The sequence below is a fragment of the Heliconius melpomene genome, chromosome 8 (assembly GCF_056956725.1).
Source record: "Heliconius melpomene rosina isolate 202511_hmr_F chromosome 8, ASM5695672v1, whole genome shotgun sequence".
NCBI lineage: Eukaryota > Metazoa > Arthropoda > Insecta > Lepidoptera > Nymphalidae > Heliconius > Heliconius melpomene.
Window position 1 is genome coordinate 2,462,081 of NC_140396.1, and position 18,827 is coordinate 2,480,907.

The 18,827-nt window shown below is 31.2% G+C and overlaps 2 protein-coding genes across 3 annotated transcripts in view; both read right to left on the minus strand.

Annotated features, from left to right (window-relative positions):
- The window catches only part of LOC146536658 (serine/threonine-protein phosphatase 2A 56 kDa regulatory subunit gamma isoform-like), a 35,086-nt gene extending 19,453 nt beyond the window's left edge, over positions 1-15,633 (minus strand). The window contains exon 1 of one of the 2 annotated variants that reach the window (XM_085189179.1): positions 15,207-15,633. In XM_085189179.1, coding sequence (XP_085045305.1) covers positions 15,207-15,254 — 48 coding nt within the window. In that variant the 5' untranslated portion in view covers positions 15,255-15,633. Of the gene's footprint in view, positions 1-4,149; positions 4,429-15,206 lie in introns of those variants that run through there. The other variant, XM_085189178.1, reaches the window with a different exon arrangement.
- Positions 15,634-16,214: 581 nt separating this feature from the next.
- LOC146536659 (dynein regulatory complex protein 9-like) lies at positions 16,215-17,703 on the minus strand. Its single transcript, XM_085189370.1, has 6 exons — positions 17,552-17,703; positions 17,317-17,463; positions 17,001-17,106; positions 16,732-16,926; positions 16,503-16,634; positions 16,215-16,430 (listed from the first exon to the last, which is right to left on the minus strand). The coding sequence occupies exons 1-6, from the start codon at positions 17,701-17,703 to the stop codon at positions 16,242-16,244; spliced, it is 921 nt and encodes a 306-aa protein (XP_085045496.1). The 3' UTR covers positions 16,215-16,241.
- Between the last annotated feature and the right edge of the window lie 1,124 nt (positions 17,704-18,827).

Below are 18,827 nucleotides of genomic sequence, written 5' to 3' on the forward strand. Positions count from 1 at the left end.
TATTATCATTTCTTCGCTCTTGTGTCGAGACTAAACGAGATTGAGTTCCGCCCTCAATACGCCTCCAGAATTCGGTGGAAAATGGGGAATGAAGTGTCTTAAAACTAGGTTGCCTGAAACATAAGTAAACTACTATAATATACAGGTGCGACCACACGTATAGAAGAGTCCTCACAACTCCTCCTATTCTCTCAGGAAGTGAAGTGGACGCCAGAAGCGAGTCAAGTAGGTCAGGTGACGTCACGTTGAAAGCGGGCGGATCAAAACCTATTCAATGTCAATAGAACAGAGTAGCGGGAACCATTGGTACGACATTAACGGTCAGCTATTTTTAGACACGCCATCGGTGGCCTCATCACGGAACTCTGGTTGCAATCTGTCATACATTTGTATGTATGAAACGTAGTTATAGTATTATTCTTATGGGAGGACAGGCAGAAATACAGATATATTGTTCTATATAGAATATTAACATATATTTTGTTGGACGATTTAAAATAATATATTTTAAGATAACAGGTATATTTTAAAGATTTACGCGTGTTGAGCAACCTTTTTTTATCCTGAGGAAACCCTTTTACGGTTATGCCACCTGAGTCCACCCAGGGACTCGAGCTGGTTATGTGGGACTCTTGGATTTAGGCCTTCCACACCACCCACTAAAACCTCATGATGCTCGACCTCAACCGCCACAGACTGGGACTAGTAGAGCCAAGGTATTTTTTTCCGGCAGGTGTTAGGCAACGTAATTCAACATTTATACGTGACTTTCTAAAGATGCAGTCTATTATATCGGTAATATAAAATAATTCAAAAATACAAACAAATTTTGTATGAAAAATAGATGACATTAGATATAAAACTCCAGTTCTTCATACATAGGAAGGCCAAGTCAAGGTTTATGTGGTGCTATTAACAGAAACAATGACCAAATATTCTTTTAATTACTGAGTGAAAAGTTTAATCGTATAAAACTAAATGTTGTGTTACATTTAATGATAATGGCTCGAAGTTAACCTTGAATAACCAAACAGCTGTTAGACATGTTTGTATAAAGTAAAAATATTAGGACGTGTTAGAATACTTCTACCTTCTGTAGTTTTAGTTGAAAGTATTAGTAATTAATATTCATGTTTTTTTTTAGCTTCGCTCACAAAGCAACTTTTCGCCAAATTCTGAAGGCATTGCGTGTTCAGTGGCGCTCGTAACCAGAGCGAGGAAATAAAACTACTAAATATTTCATTTCTTCGAGTGGGAATCGAACCCTAAACCTTTCTCGTTACAGTTGCACGCTGCGCCACGTCTGGTCATCAAATCGCTCTCAAGTCTGAGATCGATCTTGAGATGCCGTTTTCATTCATGGATAAATTTATAATGGCCTAAGTTTGATAGAAACGATCATTTGTTAGTACAAATTATCATCTTTAAAGTGTTAAGAAAAACCCAAAATGGAGTGGAAATGGACCAAAATTAACATAATAAAATAAGCAAATCTTTAAATCTATTTAAGATACTATAACAATTTCATGCTCTCCGAGCACTACATCTTTATAATGTTGACAAATCAATTAGCGTCGTTTCTTACACGACTTCTAAGTGAGACAAGGTTACCATGTGATTCCTTACAAAAGCCACAGCGTATTCTTAGTATTTTTATGTATATATATATACAATACAAATATGAAATATACATATATAGATAACACACCTAAATTAGGAAAAACCAAAACTGTACGTTCCAAGTGCCAAACAAAATACAAAATTTAAAAATTACATTTAAGTTTTTAAGTCCGTCGCCAGCAGTGGTTCGATTCCCGCCCGAGGGAATGAATTATCATTTATCAATATTTCCATATCTTTGCTTTGGTAAAAAGGTAAAGTTTAAACTAGCTCACCTCTGCCCAACCTGCTATATGCGGGATATAGCATGAAGCAGAAAAAAAGTCAAGTCTTTTTGTGAGATTTCTTTTTTTAAATATTATTATTAAGAGTAGCAAGTTGAAGCCAATCGTGGCGCAGATGCACAAGGTGTGACTGTAAAATCGACTGGTTGTGGGTTCGATCCCCACTCAAAGAGATGTAAACATTTGCTTAAATTAATATTTCCATTTCGATCGATCGGGGTTCGGGGGTCGAACCCACTACGAGTTACTCACTTGGGTCCTTGCGCCACTTGACTTGCCTCACAAAATAAGGAAATAGAATATATAAATTAAATTTTATTAAATACCATTAACTCGTAAAGTTGCTCGCGCATAATTATACGTTCTAGCTTCTAGCCAATGGACAGTTACGTTTCCCGTTTCTAGGATTCACATTATAGTCACGAGTAGGTCACATTTTAAACGGTTTTAAACAAGATTTACTTTAAATCTATCAAGTAAATGTAAAATAAACAAAAATATCAATATTCTTTTATTATATATAGATATGAATAGGGGTGGGACCTTTTAGGAGTCATTTACGGAACAAAAGTATTTTAAATGGGAATGGAGCGTCTCAACTCGAGGTTCCCAGGGTAACCAATGATATGTATTTACCCCAATTAAAAAAACACTTAATTTAAACCAGAGATTCAAATTCCATTTCGCGTTAAGGGGAGTTAATTTTGTTAAAGGAAATTAAAGTATAATATAGAATCTCTACGTCTATTATCTCTATCAACTTAAGACAAAGAAAATATTAACAATAATAATAAGTTATACTAAATTAAGTTGGCTAGAAGAGATCAGAGTGGTGATAAGGCCGCCTTTACACCGATAACCTTTTGTTTCCGGTTTTTGTTTTTAAATTAAAATTAAATCAGCTTCACGCTGTAACCCGCACACAGCAGGATAGGCAGAGGGAACCGCGCTCTGCCTCGACACCATAGCGAACAAAATGGAAATATAAACATAAAAAAATAAACGTTTAATAAGTAAACGTTTTTTTTACTTTGTGTTAAATCATGTTTATGTAATAAAGTATTAAATAAACAAATTAATTAATTTAATTTCAGTATACTTGTATACAACGTTTATTCCAGTTTACATACATAAACTGACTTTTAACAACTTCTGTATTTTAATGATAGATAAGGCAGAAATAATAATAGTCACTCGTATATGTAAATTATATTTGAGGATGCTAAGAAACAACTATAATGGCTGTTACTAATGTGTGAAGGACGTTTGCGGTGTACGTAAGTCGATATTACGCTTGTTTTCAATACAATACGAAATTAATATAAGTAAGCCGTGCATATTGAAACTCGTATTATGTTACTATTTTTTCTAGCTTCACGCTGTATCCCGCACGTAGCAGGATAGAAAAAGGGAATCTGGGAATCTTAAGACACTTCCGTTCCCCACTCATCTCTCCTCACCCGCCGAATTTTTGAGGCATTGCGTGTTGAGTGTCGGAACTATTTTCATTTGATTTAGATGAGAAAAAATTATAAAGTGAAGAGTGTGTGATGTCATAACTTGTTAAAAAATATACATTCAATGTATATACCTATAACTTTTATTTATATCTAAAGTAGAAACTCAATTGACCATATTAAGTAATTCGTATTCGTATAATTCGTACCTATAATATATCCGGATAATCGAATGTTTGTACACGAAGACGTTTAAAATAATATATACATAATTATATACAAACGTTGGTATATAAATGTTTCTTAAATTAGTTTTTTAATGAATATACACAGGATTAAGTAATCCGAATAATCCGTAATGCGTAAAAATGAGGGCCGCATAATCGAATCTCCTTTGACCTTTGAAAAGAAAACTAACAATTTAGTCAAACAATTTCAACATCTTTTAATAATTACAAATACAATAGAAGTTGATAGCCTGTACCTGTTCTAAATTATTATTAGTTTTATGTCGCTATTTAGTTAACGAGATTGCTAACTAACTTAATGATATTATCTTGAAATGTTATCTTTATAGTAGCAACAAATAAAATTAAATAAAACGTATGCATATATTGAATTTTATTTTAAAATTTAATAATTTATCTAACGCAATGTCTCCAGAATTCAGCGGAAAGTGGAAAACGGAGGGTTTTAACACTAGGTTTTCTCTGCTTACCCTGCTGTGGGCGGAATCTAGGGTGAACCTGATTTATTTTTAAAATTGAATCCACACACACTCAACTCACCATAATAAGCGGTCTGTCCACAGAACGCCGTTTCTGGAACATCGTGGACAAGGAATGGCGAGTGAGACTAGCTGAAGCGGCAGAGGCTAGCATCTTAGCTTAGCTCTGCAAGACCCACTTTTATTTGAAAATCCTTCACTTTATCACTATCACTTATTAGCACTAACACACAGAATCCTTAAAAACAGTCATAATTTTGCAAATTCTATCATCACAGATAACACAATAAGATTCACTGGTTCGCGTCGCTCCAGCTCTTTTCTGCAATTATGTTTGAATAAAAGCTGTATAGACGCACAGTCTACAGGATATTTCGGTAGATACTAAAAATTGCGATAGTATCATATAAAATTAGATTGTGGGATGGTTAGAAACGTCACCCCAGTTTATTTACTCGAGAATGCAGGCGTCTGCTTCAACTTTGAACGAAAAATGTAATTTTTACATATACTCTTTTTACTTATTTTATTTTTACTAAATCATTCAATATCTTAGTGATGTTCGTTTCTTCATTTTACAAAATTATTAAGAGACGTGAGAAAGAACAACCATAACAACAGAATCACAAGAAAACCAAGAGTTCACTATAGTATATGGGACATACTATTTTTTTATTATAAGGACAAGTATTAATAAAACGAGTTAGAGAGTACTTCATTCTATTTATTTGATACAGTCATTATTAATATTTGTTAAATTCCTAAATTAACTAAACCGAACATTTATCTCTCAAGAACTGATTATATAATAATATTTCATATATAAAATACAAAACTCCTTAAATAGAAAGGAATAAATTATAAAAACAAGAAAAATATTATAATTATAATATCTGTTACCTACCAGTTACCTGTCGTAAAATCAACTAATATTAGATAGGAAGCTTAACTTGTTGGCGGTTTGATTTAACAAACCAAGATTATCTCGGTTATTTACAACGTAAAAACTAGGACTGACATCATTGCCGTAAAAATTTGCTAAAATTATAAACCATCAAGTCGGAGACTTCGAACGACCTGATATTTCCTATGGAATATGTGCGGCCAAAGAAATTGAGTATTTGCTCAATTTATCTTTAATATCAAACTGCTTGAAGCTAGTGGTGGCGCAGGTATACTAGCGTATGACTGTTGGGGGTTCGATTGCCATTCGAGGTTGAAATGTGTTCAAATGAAACATTTAATGCTTACATTTCTTCGCGTACCAAGGGAAAAGCCCGGCGTTGAGTTTCGCCACTCAACACGTACTGCCTCAAAAAAATTGGGAAAATTTGAAACGGAGTGTTTTAACACTAAGTTCCTTCTGCCTACCCTCTGCTGTATTCGGGATACAGCGTGAAACTAATTTATTTATTTTTTCATTTCTCCGCTTTTGTGTTTATTCAAGGGAACGCAGTCTTCTATTTAGGTATTTTAGGTACTGTACGATAACACCTATTTAAATACATTTAATAGTATTTAACTTGCGACTACTATACTATGCGAGCACATAGTTGCACTCTTGTGATAAGCAAGAAATTATATTTATATGCCTCTATTTTAGAGTAAGACCTTGGATTTTTAATAGTAAATTTGTAATACGAAAAAATTAAAAATAGTATTTTTTTTTGTATTGTAAGCAAGCATATCTCCAGAAATCTTTACATAAAGTAGATATTTTAATCAACATAATTATACTTATAACAAAATTGTAATGGATCGGTGTCTGTACATTTAAGATATACCTATAAGAATACACAAATATTTTTAATTTTTTTGTCTGTGCGTTGGTTCATGCTAATCTCAGAAACGACTTAACTGATTTAATGTAGTTTTTAGAACATAATAAACAACTGTTTTATTAAATTAGCTGAAACCTCACTTATCAATATAAGTTTAACTAGATAATGTTTTTAAATCAATATTTAAAAAAAAAAGGAAAGTAACGCAGATTAGTAAACTAATAATTACCTAGTTCAAGCGGGCGAAGCCGCGAACGGGTCGCTAGTTAAGACAATAATGCAATATCTAAAAACGTAAGCTCAAAATAGAGCAGATGACCTGAACTGCGCATACGCAGCAACGCCATTGAAACCCCCGCCCACGTTACAGTGAAAGCATGTAATGATGCGCCACCACTGCCAACTATATTTTTTTAGACGGAGAACATTTCTTTTTCTATATATGGAAGATCGTTACATTATTCAACACGTCACTTTTCAAGTTAAACAAGTGAAAGCTGTAAGTTTTTATAGATACACGATATTATGTAAATTGAGGCGAAGGCTTTCATCGCTAAAATAATATATAAAATAAGCTGATTTAGTTTTAGATAAAGAATTATGATTTTGACACCTAAAAAGGTGTCAAGGTGTCAATCAGCTTCATGCTGTATCCCGCTCACCCGCCTACCCTGCTGTAGGCAGAGGGAACCTAGTGTTAAGACACTCCGTTCCCCACTTTCTGCCGAAATCTGGAGGCATTGTGTGTTGAGTGGCAGAACTCAACGCCGCGCTTTGCCTCGATAACAGAGCGAAAAAATGGAAATATAAACGTAAATAAATATTTCACTTCCACGAGTGGGGATCGAACTCACAACCGTAGCGTTCAATCACACTTTTGTGCCGCCGCGCCACGACGGACACTTTTTTTTTCAAATTACTTTTGTTTCTATTAAACAAATATGTAATATAGGAACATCACTACGTTTCCGTACAAGTGTTACAGGATGTAACACAGATGGGGCAGTGTAATGAGCAATACTATTTTTTTTTCACGAATATTACAACACCGCCTATAATATGAGTAGATACTGCGTTATGCAATGGTTTTAACATTACACCCTAGACGGCGAATATCCTATATTTGTACAAACTTTGCTTTGGTTAATTTAATTAATTTAATTTACCTCAAACTGCGCCAAATATAAAAAAAAAATAAGTTCACGCTGTATCTCGCACACAGCAGGGTAGGCAGATGTTAAGCTAGCTAAGCTAGTGTTAAGACACTACATTATTCATTTTTCCCTAAACGTATATTGCGTGTAGAATGACGGCACTCAACGCCGCGCTTTGCCTCGACAACTATTTACAGATATATGCTTACTTTTCTATATGTTTACAACATATTACATTTCCTAGGTCTAAAATAGAATTACCTACACAGAAAACTCTGGTATCTCGCCCTTTATTCGGTATTGATTTACAAACAAGACTAACAAGAACAACAGAGGCGTTTTTTGTTTACGACAATCTCGTTTTAGACTGGGATCCGGTCGTTGAATCCTGCATATACGAGCTTTCTTAATTAAACCTATATTAATGAATAATACATGATTAGTAGAACAGATTACACCTGGGTTGCCTGGAAGAATCCTGCCGCAATCACCTTTAATTACATTTTTTCGTAACTCGTTTTTGGAGAAAATTGCACCAATACGTTTTTTATATGAATCGCACATCATTTGAAAGATAATCCCATAAGGAATTGGAAAATTAAGGGTTGCCAGCTCTCAGTCTGCCGCAAGTCTAGGGTTGCCTGGTTTAAACATGTCACTAAATGTTAAAAATTTGCACTCATGTGTTTTTTTAATGAATTATATATCAAATTAAAGCTTATTTTTTTCTGAACACTATAAAACAGGGTTGCCTGGAAAATTCCTGCCGCAAACAGGGGTTGCCAGCGTTTCAAATATTTTATTCCGGTTCCGTTTGACTATGACAATAGACGATGAAATGCGCGGTCTGCCTTATGTTTTAAAGTAAAATATTATATAATAGAAGGTCAGTCTTAAAATCAATGTTTATTCTAATTGTTCACCTGTTAAATGATGATTTTAATCACATTAAGTACACGCAGAAAACTATTTAAAGATGAAATCATTCCTATTTTTCAAGTAAAATAATAATCCATAATATTGAGTCTTCGCAAAATTTATTTTATAAATAATAATATTTAGTTAAATAACCCTTTTAAAACAACTAAATTATCTAATTAAGTAAATGTTTACAAATATCGATCTACTATAAGGTATTAATTACAACATGTTTCCTTAATATAATGAGAGGTGACAATTATCGCGGATATTTTTTTTATTAATTAAGAAAATGTGGAAAATTACATTTCAATAAGCAATCTCTCTCTCTTTTCGCCCTCTGCTTGTTTGATTTGACAACGCCGTCCGTATCCCTAGAAAGAACTATGGCGCCTATCTTTTTGGTACAAATATTTACGTTTTTGCAAAGTAAATGAAAACTATTCAAGTAATAAAAACTATTAAAAAATATAGATAAAAAAATGTCGCTAGCAAGAACTTCTCCGTCTATGCTGATAGTTTTTAAGGTATTTAGGTCTGAAAGAATTGTTCTTATAATTATAATAAAGCGTAATCACTCACTAACGTCCCTAACTTAGTATAATCAAAACTGAGGCAACTCCCACGGCCACAATTGTCTACATTTTATTAAACTATATAATATTAAATATTAAAGTATACTTACGTTTTGCATTAGAAAATAATTAAAAAATACTTCTTTATATTTTGGTTTTAAAACAAGGAACTTTTTGTAATACTGTAAATGATAACTATGCATTGTGTCACTATTTAAAAAAATGTCACTGTATTTAAAATTCATTTTTTGGCGAAACAATAACATAATTTTACACTTTTGGAGAGATTCCTTGTTAAATTCTATTACATTTTCACTCCTGCCGCACAAAAAACACATCCATCATTTTTATCAAGTAAAAACGTCTTTACTCCAAAACGAAAGGTAAGTAACTAAGTAATATGCTCAAAACCAACTCATTTGGCCATCTGCACTTTCATTGCATTTAGAAACAATACATCTTCGAAAATAATTTTATTGCATTTGGTTTGCTTTGTATCGCGCCACAAAATGTTTATCTATAGTAAAAAATAGCCAACTAATTGATATTTGCCGACTCTTGGTCATAAACCGTAAATAGCGTTTATTAGTCGGCATTACTGTCGGATTTTCTTCGAATTTATTTTGCTAACTTAGTTTTGTTTATTATAATTCTATTATATATATTTCTTTCCTATGCAAATTATTAAAAATTGCGTGAGAAAAAATCAAATCAAATCAAATCAAACAAGTAGAGGACGAAGATAGAGAGAGAGAGAGTTCATTGAAATGTATTTTTCAATATAATTAATTAAAAAAATATCCGCAATAATGGTCACCCTTCATTATAATAATGTATATGTATGTATATTAATAGTTTATAGAGGATCGATATTTGTAAACATTTATTTAATTAGATAATTTAATTGTTTCAAAATGGTAATTTAAATTAATAAATAAATATTAGTATTTAGAAAATAGATTTTGCAAAGACTCAATATTATAGATTCATTATTTTACTTGAAAAATAAGGATGATTTCTTCTGCCCTATGATCTTTAAATAGTTTTCTGCGTGTACTTAATGTGATTAAAATCATCATTTAACAGGTGAACAATTAGAATAAACATTGATTTTAAGACTGACCTTCTATTATATAATATTTTACTTTAAAACATAAGGCAGACCGCGCATTTCATCGTCTATTGTCATAGTCAAACGGAACCGGAATAAAATATTTGAAACGCTGGCAACCCCTGTTTGCGGCAGGAATTTTCCAGGCAACCCTGTTTTATAGTGTTCAGAAAAAAATAAGCTTTAATTTGATATATAATTCATTAAAAAAACACATGAGTGCAAATTATTAACATTTAGTGACATGTTTAAACCAGGCAACCCTAGACTTGCGGCAGACTGAGAGCTGGCAACCCTTAATTTTCCAATTCCTTATAGGATTATCTTTCAAATGATGTGCGATTCATATAAAAAACGTATTGGTGCAATTTTCTCCAAAAACGAGTTACGAAAAAATGTAATTAAAGGTGATTGCGGCAGGATTCTTCCAGGCAACCCAGGTGTAATCTGTTCTACTAATCATGTATTATTCATTAATATAGCTTTAATTAAGAAAACTCGTATATGCAGGATTCAACGGCCGGATCTCAGGGTATTTGATCCGACTGATTGGTAGAATAAAATAAATCAGCTTCACGCTGTATCCCGCACACAGCAGGGTAGGCAGAGGGAACCTAGTGTTAAGACACTCCGTTCCCCACTTTCTGCCGCATTCTGGAGGCATAGCGTGTTGAGGGTAGAATGAAAAATAGAAAAATAAAATCCATTACTTTTTAAGAAATTATAAAACTATTATTCTCTTTTCTATTATACAGGTAATATGTGAACATCTCTACGCTTCCGTACAAGTGTTACAGGATATATAATAAACAGATTTAGAACTGTAGCATTGAAATAAGCATTTCTATATTCCCCACGAATATTACAACAGCGTCTATAACATGAATACAGTGTTATGCACTTTAAAAAAAAGTAAAAATAAGTAATTATCATTTCTATATAATTAATGTACGACGCCCAAAACAAAACGAAGACAAGCTTTAATTAATCGGCAGAAAATGGGGGACGGAGTGTCTTAACACTAGGTTCCCTCTGTTCCCTGCCCCTGTGTTGTGTGCAGGATACACGACCGATTAGTGCGATATCGACATAATAAGGGAAAAATATGTAACAAATATTTGATATAGGAAATATTTTTTCTAAAAATACGAGTTTTATTAACATAGCCTGTAACGAAGACTAAGGATAAAATGTAGACAGGAAAATAAAGTCACCGTAGTAAACCGCATAAAAACAATCTGTTTAGTTTATTGAAATGTATTGGCATACATACACATAAAAGTAGGAAATATTTGCTTTTATACAGCCACTGTATATATTACTCAAATATTTTTCATATCTTATACAGGAAATTATAATTTAAGAATCTGAAAAATAACTCTAATTATAGGCAATTAATATATATGTTCAAATTATACTTAGTAACGTAAAAAAAACCGCAAAAAATATATGACCGCAAATTGTAACGGTTTCATAACACCTTTTACTTCATATTAAAATTATCAAGTGATAATTCACTACTTTCATACAGGTTTTCACGTAATTTGTTAAATTGACAGCTGTAAGACGTGTGTGTTATACGGCAGAAACGTGTTAGCTTTGCCTTTTCATTTAATTTTGGGCGATGTTAAAAGATATAAGGTATATAATATTTATATTTTCCCGCATGAACCGTGGTAGTGTTAATACACTCCGCTCCCCACTTATCTTGCCGCAGGCACACGTTGGTGCTCCTGCGCCAAGATAACCTCAAGATATATTTTAATCCATCCATAAAATATTAGAAAAAGAAAGAAAATGAGCGATTTACTTTACTTGTTATATTTACAAGGTTTTACAAATAAATTTAAGCATACTTAACACTTTTGTAACTTTATATTATTAAATATTTATCATAATTATAATATGTTAATTTTACGTGGACAAAGATGTCTTTAAATTTAGAAGGTCAGTTGACGCCATTGTAGTGTATCCAGTCTAATTGTATGCAATATTATCACAAGTTCGAAATCTACTTCAGAAAATGTTTATATTTTAAAATATTCAAGTTGTTTATCCAATATTAAGTTGGTGGCATGGTGGCACTACCTAATATGCAATACATAAATACCGGAAAATAGAGTATCAACACTAGATCTTCTATGCCTACCCAAAAGAAAACGTGAAGATGCGTGATAACAAAGAAAAGAAATTCAGTTTATTTGTTCAATAAATAAAGCCTTGATAACAAAAACTTAGTTCTATCAACGTTAAAATATTTGCGACGCATTTATCGCACAAAACATCAAACATGGGCTTTCGCAAAAAAATAAGTAAACAATCTTTTACTTAATTACCTATTTCCTTATAGAAAACAAAAACAATGTTTATTTTTTTAACTTTAGGTACCTATTGAGAACATGACCTTGTTTCAAAGGGTTGGGCCAAGATTTCCAAAGAGTTATTTATAATTTTCTGTTTACCACATTTAAAAAAAAACAAATTCCAGACGTTTGCCAAAAATTACAAAAAAAAAACAAACAAACAAAAACCTTCGCGAACATTACACAAAAGGTGAAATCACCTGTCAAAACTAAAAAAAAAAAACCGGGTTTCGAACGGAAATTGCGTATAAACTTGAAAAAAAAAAAAAAAAACTACGTAACACAGTTCAAACACCGCCCGGTGTTCGTAGCGCGCGTATACAAACTGTGTGTATCGGAATAGAGAGCGGTGCCAAATCCATACAAATAACAACATTTATAACAACACATCAAATTGCATCACGCCAAATTAGACTTTATTGTTTTTTGGAAAGGAGATGTAATGGCTTGATGTAATTTGTTCAATTAGATGCTAGTGCGGCACTCGCAATCGTAAGCTTAATTACAATATTGACATTAGCATTAATGCCCAACTCTATTTCCGAGACATAAGGTTTATTATATAAAAAAATTCTTCAATAACTCAGGTAACACATTTAATTTAATGCTGAATTTCTGATTTGATAAAAAATGAGAAAAATCTTTATATTACAATTTGTACTTTAAATAATAATAATTGCAATAACAAATACTATTACAAATAGTACATTAATTTAGAAAATAAACTGAAAGAAACACGATTAAATAAAATATTTCTTTTCATTAGGTCTGTGCAATTTTTCAAGTTTATTATACAGCTAAAAATAGGTGAAACAAATGTTATTCAATTTTCTTACGTTAATAGATAGATATTGGTGAAGAAATTAATAAAAGCAATTTAATGTAATGTAACATTCCTAGTGCAATTTTTTAAATGAAAATATTATGAAAATGATAATATGAGTATCCCTCTATCTAGTAGTGCATTGATAAATTACCTTGTAAATATGATATGTCTAAACCACAGTACAATTTACAATTTTTTTAAGGTATTCACATTGCTTTTAATGCATTTTTTAAAAATATTTTTTGATTAAAATAAGAATAATATTATATTGATATTCACTTATTAATAAAAATTAAAAATTGTCAGTCAGATCTGATGATCAGATGCTGCTGGCATTATTTAAACTTGGAGTGAGACTTTGTTAATAATCATATTTAATAAATTTATACTTTTGTATAAAATAGAAAATTCAAATTATGATTAATAAATGTAAAACAGTGGAGACACAATTATCTGGACAACTAAGGGCACTTAATATATACAATATTATAGTAGATGACATAAATAGGTAAACTTATAGAATTTGAGGTCAGCCATAGCACAAGGATGCAAAATGTAAGTGTAAACATGAAAAATTGTTGGTTTCATTGCCACTTGAGGAAAAGAAATGATTCATATTTCTTTTTTTTTCCCTCATGGTCTTGAGGCAAATTTCAGGGTTCAGTTCTGCCACTCAATAGGCAATGTCTCCGGGATAACAGTGTCTTGAGTCACTAGGTTCATTCTCCCTACCCTGCCGTGTACGGGATACACACAGTGTGATGCGTTATAAAAAATCTTGTAACAATAGATAAACATGAACATAAATAAATAGATTTAGGTTTCTGTAGCATGTTCTCGGCCTGTCTAGACGAATCATAAATAATTTTAAATAAATTATTTATTACATAAATTATTTTGTAGAAATAATTTCTGAGACGGCATTAGTAAGATCATATGAAAAGTTGAGGCCGTATTAGCGCTGTGTGGTGGACTTGACAGTGAGAGTTGATTGAGTTGCTTTCAGTTCAAATTTCATTCAGGGGACTGAATTATTTTTATATCCTCTATCCTCTTACCAGAAGTACATGTGTGAAAGATTTGAGGCGTGGAGTGTGTGCCAAACAAAAGATTCCTTTTGCACTGCAATATGCAAGATTGTGGAGTCACTTATCATTTTAAAATTTGAAATATCAAGAGGAGCTTGGAAATCATACAAGAGTACCAAGCTAGTCTTGATATCAACATTAGTATGTATTTGAAAAAGGGACTCTTTAAGCCTACTATTGGGTTGCAAGTCCAAGGCACTGCTCCAAGCTCCTCCTTGCAACATGTTGGGCATCTGTGTGGTGAAACCATTAATACTATGGTGTTTTTTCTCTTCTACATAAATTTGTAATAAACCAAATTCTTTTTTTTCACTTATTTGATTATGCTATTTAATTATTCAAAATCAACAATAACTAGCCCAGTTAATTGGGTTACTGCAATAAAAACAATATTAACCTCGAATTCAGTAAAATAATAATTGTTTATTATTTTTCAAGAAATATAACATTTGGTAATGACTACAAACAACATTTTACAAGACCGGCATAGGAAAATGTAATTCAATATATGCAATTTTGTACAAAAGGTTAAAAAATAAATTTTACCAAATATACATATATTATGTGTTGTATTTATATTTTAGTTACTGTGGTCCTAGAGAATATTACAAATACAATGTAATAGTTTTAGTGTTTAAATTACATGTTTTATATAAGACAAGCTCTCATCTTCATCTTTGCTTGAGAAACTGTTTTCAGCTTTATATTTACATTTAATCTTAGCATTACAATGATAAGTAATAAATAAAATTACTTTTTGTATTCACTATAGGGGTCTTATTATCATTAAAAATGTTTTTGCTTATCAACATTGTGATGTAACAATATACATCCCCACTCTTTATAGCAGGTTTTCTTTAGGTGAATACCAAGAAGGTTACAAATCTTTTTAATAATTTAATCTTAAAACACATGTCACAAACTGTTCCACATTATATTGTAATTTAAGATAAACATTGTTTATAATGGTAGGCACATATTAAAAAGTACTAATTGTGGCAATAATATTTATGTGGATAAACGAAAGTTTGCCAAATCATATGATTTGTCAACATAATATATAAAATAAATGGATTATCATTATTTTATCGTATAACGACCTCGATAAATCGAAAAAATATATTGTAGGCCAACTGTCAAAACAATATCTAATATCAAGTGAAAAATTAAATCTTACTTAATAAGTAACACAATATTATAAGAACTAATTTCATTTCAGAAAAGTTTACCTAACATAAAAAATCTTAAGCTACTACTATTATAAGAAGTTAGTAAGATAATATGGCAAATTACAAAACTTACCTCAGGATCACTATCGCCGTTCTTATTTTTATCACTTTTAGTCTTCATTGTCTCCTCTCTCTGAATAATTTCCGTCACTAAAACTCTCACAACACCTATATTTATTAGAGTTCACAATTAAACAACGACTTTACACACTCAAATTATGCAGAACCGCATACCATAAACGAATTGACATGGCATGGCATAGCTTACTACTCGCGAGTGAAGCGTATCGGACATCGGCAAACGCCGCAAAACTAAAGTACCGTTTTTTTGTAAATCACTACCGAACTCACTCACGCTGTTGTATTTAAATCTATATTTAATAATTTTGCTCTCTTTATTTTTATTAGTATAATATTTTATAAAATAATCTGAGTTTAATTTACAGTTTTATCACCAAATCGGTTTTGTGTATTTCAAGAGGCACTGCGATTGGTTAGGAAGGTCACGTGACAGCTTAGAGTTAACTGACGTTTCGTTTAGACGCATAGTGTTGTGCCTTTACGTTAATGTTGGTTAATTTTTGGTTTCCTTTTATTTTACTATTAGATTGACACAACTGTATTGATACTTTAAAATTGAACTTAGAAACATACAAGTAAATAATCACAGTAACATAAATTAGCAACAGCAAAAAATATGTAACAAATAATAAATAAATAGATAGAGGTAAAGAGATCTGTCTGTCCATTATATTGTATGTAAAAATTTCTTCATTGGAGGATTTTAGAGGTTGATTTTAAAATGAACACCTCCCACTTTTGTCTATTAAAATGTGTAAACAAAAAACCCAATATTTTTGACTTTGATGACGTTGATTTGATGCACACTAGTACTCTTTTCGAAGATGATTTAAAATTGTATTATTTATATATTATAGTTATATATTTTTGTACTGATGCAATTTTTTCCTGAGATATTAGTAGAAAAACTATTAACAAAATTAATAAGTTGTATTATTAAAGTTAAAATATGTATCTTAAGTATAATTAAAATTCTGACTGAAGAGAATAATTTATTTTATTCAACATAAGATTAAACGCACTTTTACTATTTTTTCTTAGCAGGCTTCTTTTTTGCTACTTTATAAGGACCTAATTGACGTCGTACTAATATTCCACGCCACCATGCTTGGACTACTACAGCAGATTTCGTCATTTTTTCTTTATATTGGCGTAACTTTTCACGTTCTTCTTTGAATTGTATCCACTCTTTTATTAATCTATCGTGATTTTCTTTCTGAAAACGGCAAAATAATTATTAGTTTATTAATCTATAACGATTTAATCTACGTATAACATATTATCTTACCGTATTTTCTAAACCAATTCTTTTATCAAGAGTATTTTGATATTCATTCTTTTTTATTTGTATTTTTAAATCAATACCTTCCATATCTTTATCATATTTAGTCATCCATTTATCTACTTTGTCTAGAGTTTCCTGTCAATGCAATAATAAAATTGAAAAAAAAATAATAATTGAATTGCATTACATAAATTCATTATAAAAATGAAATGCGGAAAATAAAGTACTAAACATTGATAGCAATATTTATTAAGACTTCTATCTCCGAATGTACTCTTTGTTCACTATCGGCCCTTTGTTTAAAGTATTCGATAATACCGGACGGGATAGATTCTTTATCTAGTATAGTTTGATAAAGTTGTTCAGAACGAGATATTTGCCATTGGCCAACGTAGCGACTACGGATTTCTGCGTTCAACGTAGCATCCTTAAATCAGAGAATAAATTTCATAATGTTTTGTACGTTTTTATGTAGATATGCTTTAGCTTGTTTATACAAACTTCTGCTTTGCTTCGGAGTTCTTCTATTGTAGCATCAGTATCATAAATCACTGACTTAACATGATTACGTTGCTGTCTTAGTTGCTTGTTAAGTTCTCGGCGTACGCTATAAGTGTAAAAAATTTGCAGGTAATGCAGGTAATAATATGCTTAAATATTCAAAATATTAAACGCACTTTCATTAACAATAATAAAAATTTAGGAGTAGAGAGTAATGGCGATATATTAATTTATAGTTAAAAATTTATATTAAAATGTTATGTTAGTTTATATAACTTGTAATAATAATGTACTTTGATATATTTTCTTCTCTTACGTTCTATTTTTTGCTTCTTCTTCAAAAATTTCAATTTTATACCTATTGATGTTGACAAAATTATCTACAGTCGCCTGTAATTGTCTGTATTTACGATATTTAATCATATCTTTATAGGCAGATACAAACGTTGAAAGAACTAATATCCTGAAAAAGTATTAGAAGTAAAAATAAATTTAAAAATATCCATAATGAAACATGTTCAAAATTGTTTATTAATGAATATAAATTTGACCTATCTTTATCAAGTTTGTTTAGTTTGTATTCATTGCAACCCAGTTTGTGGGGGTCTATATCGTCCAATTCATCTTTTACACTAGGCTGGGCGATACTATACTTCAGGGATAAAAGTAAAGCCATATCTGACATAATCTTAGTGATACGCATTTCGTTATTACATTCAACTAAAATAGAATTGAAATCAAATAGAAAAGACTATGATGTGAAATTCATAATTTAATAAGATATACGTTTAAATTTATAATTTACCCAGTATCCGCATTTCAATTATAGTATCTTCCAAAATAGTAGCAAATAATGAAGATTGCAAAAACGGTAAACTAAAAAATGGTCATGATTAATAATTAATCATAAATTAAAACAATTAGAATAATTAAAATAATATACCATATATCTTGTGCATCTTCATATTCATTTTCACAAGAGACTTGCTGAGGAGTAAATTTAAATGAATTCTAAAATTATATTAAGTAATCGACAAATAATTCGTACATCACTAGTTCTACAATTATTAATATTGAGAGGACAAAATGTCATTTTAGAGGGAATTTATTTATGTCGACGTTTCAAACTACTACCGTTAGCTCAGACTCCATGCAAGTTTTCACTATTTTATTAAACTGTTTCTAGTAATCGATACAGTATGTAACGGTAGATGTTATTATATAATATCATGAGAATCTATCTAATTTTTTATTGGTCAAGTGTGTTTCGTTGTAATGCTACTCCTCCTAGACCGTTAAACCTACAGTTTGGAGATTTTGCAGCAACGTTGTGGACGAGACGCTGATCCCAGCGAAGTAATTTGGTGATAATTGTAATTGTAGTTTTTTAGTAAATGGTCAAAATGTGTCCCATAGAGTTAAGCTGTGGAACGTTTTGAAATTCACCAGCTCCGATTGAATTGACTAGCCTAACCCAGCGCTTGCGGACTAAACAGAAAATTTGGCAAAATTTCGTAAAATTTTGCGCAACATAGCTTCGCTCAGCTCCACCCGCCATGCACACGATGTGGGGGATCCTAGTATATTTTAGGTTTAGGTTTAATGTGTTATATTGTATAAAAAAATAAAACAAATATATTTCCAGAAAACTTTACCTCCTCAACAGCGTCCACGCGTGACATATTATATGTAGGCAATGATTGATTTATATGTACTTGTCACTAACATATTATTTTTACTCCAATACTGCCAGTACGAAATTTTCTGACACATTTTTCAATTCAAAGAATTATTTTACATTTTTAGAATGTTATCTCTGTGTTGTTT

Bases quoted from the DNA above. Each gene is read 5' to 3' on its own strand.
- LOC146536659 (XM_085189370.1), bottom strand. From the start codon at position 17,703: ATGCGTATCACTAAGATTATGTCAGATATGGCTTTACTTTTATCCCTG. The intron at 17,464-17,551 runs GTCAAATTTATA...ATACTTTTTCAG, and splicing joins AACAAACTTGATAAAGATAG to GATATTAGTTCTTTCAACGT. The intron at 17,107-17,316 runs GTAAGAGAAGAA...TTACACTTATAG, and splicing joins GAAGAAGCAAAAAATAGAAC to CGTACGCCGAGAACTTAACA.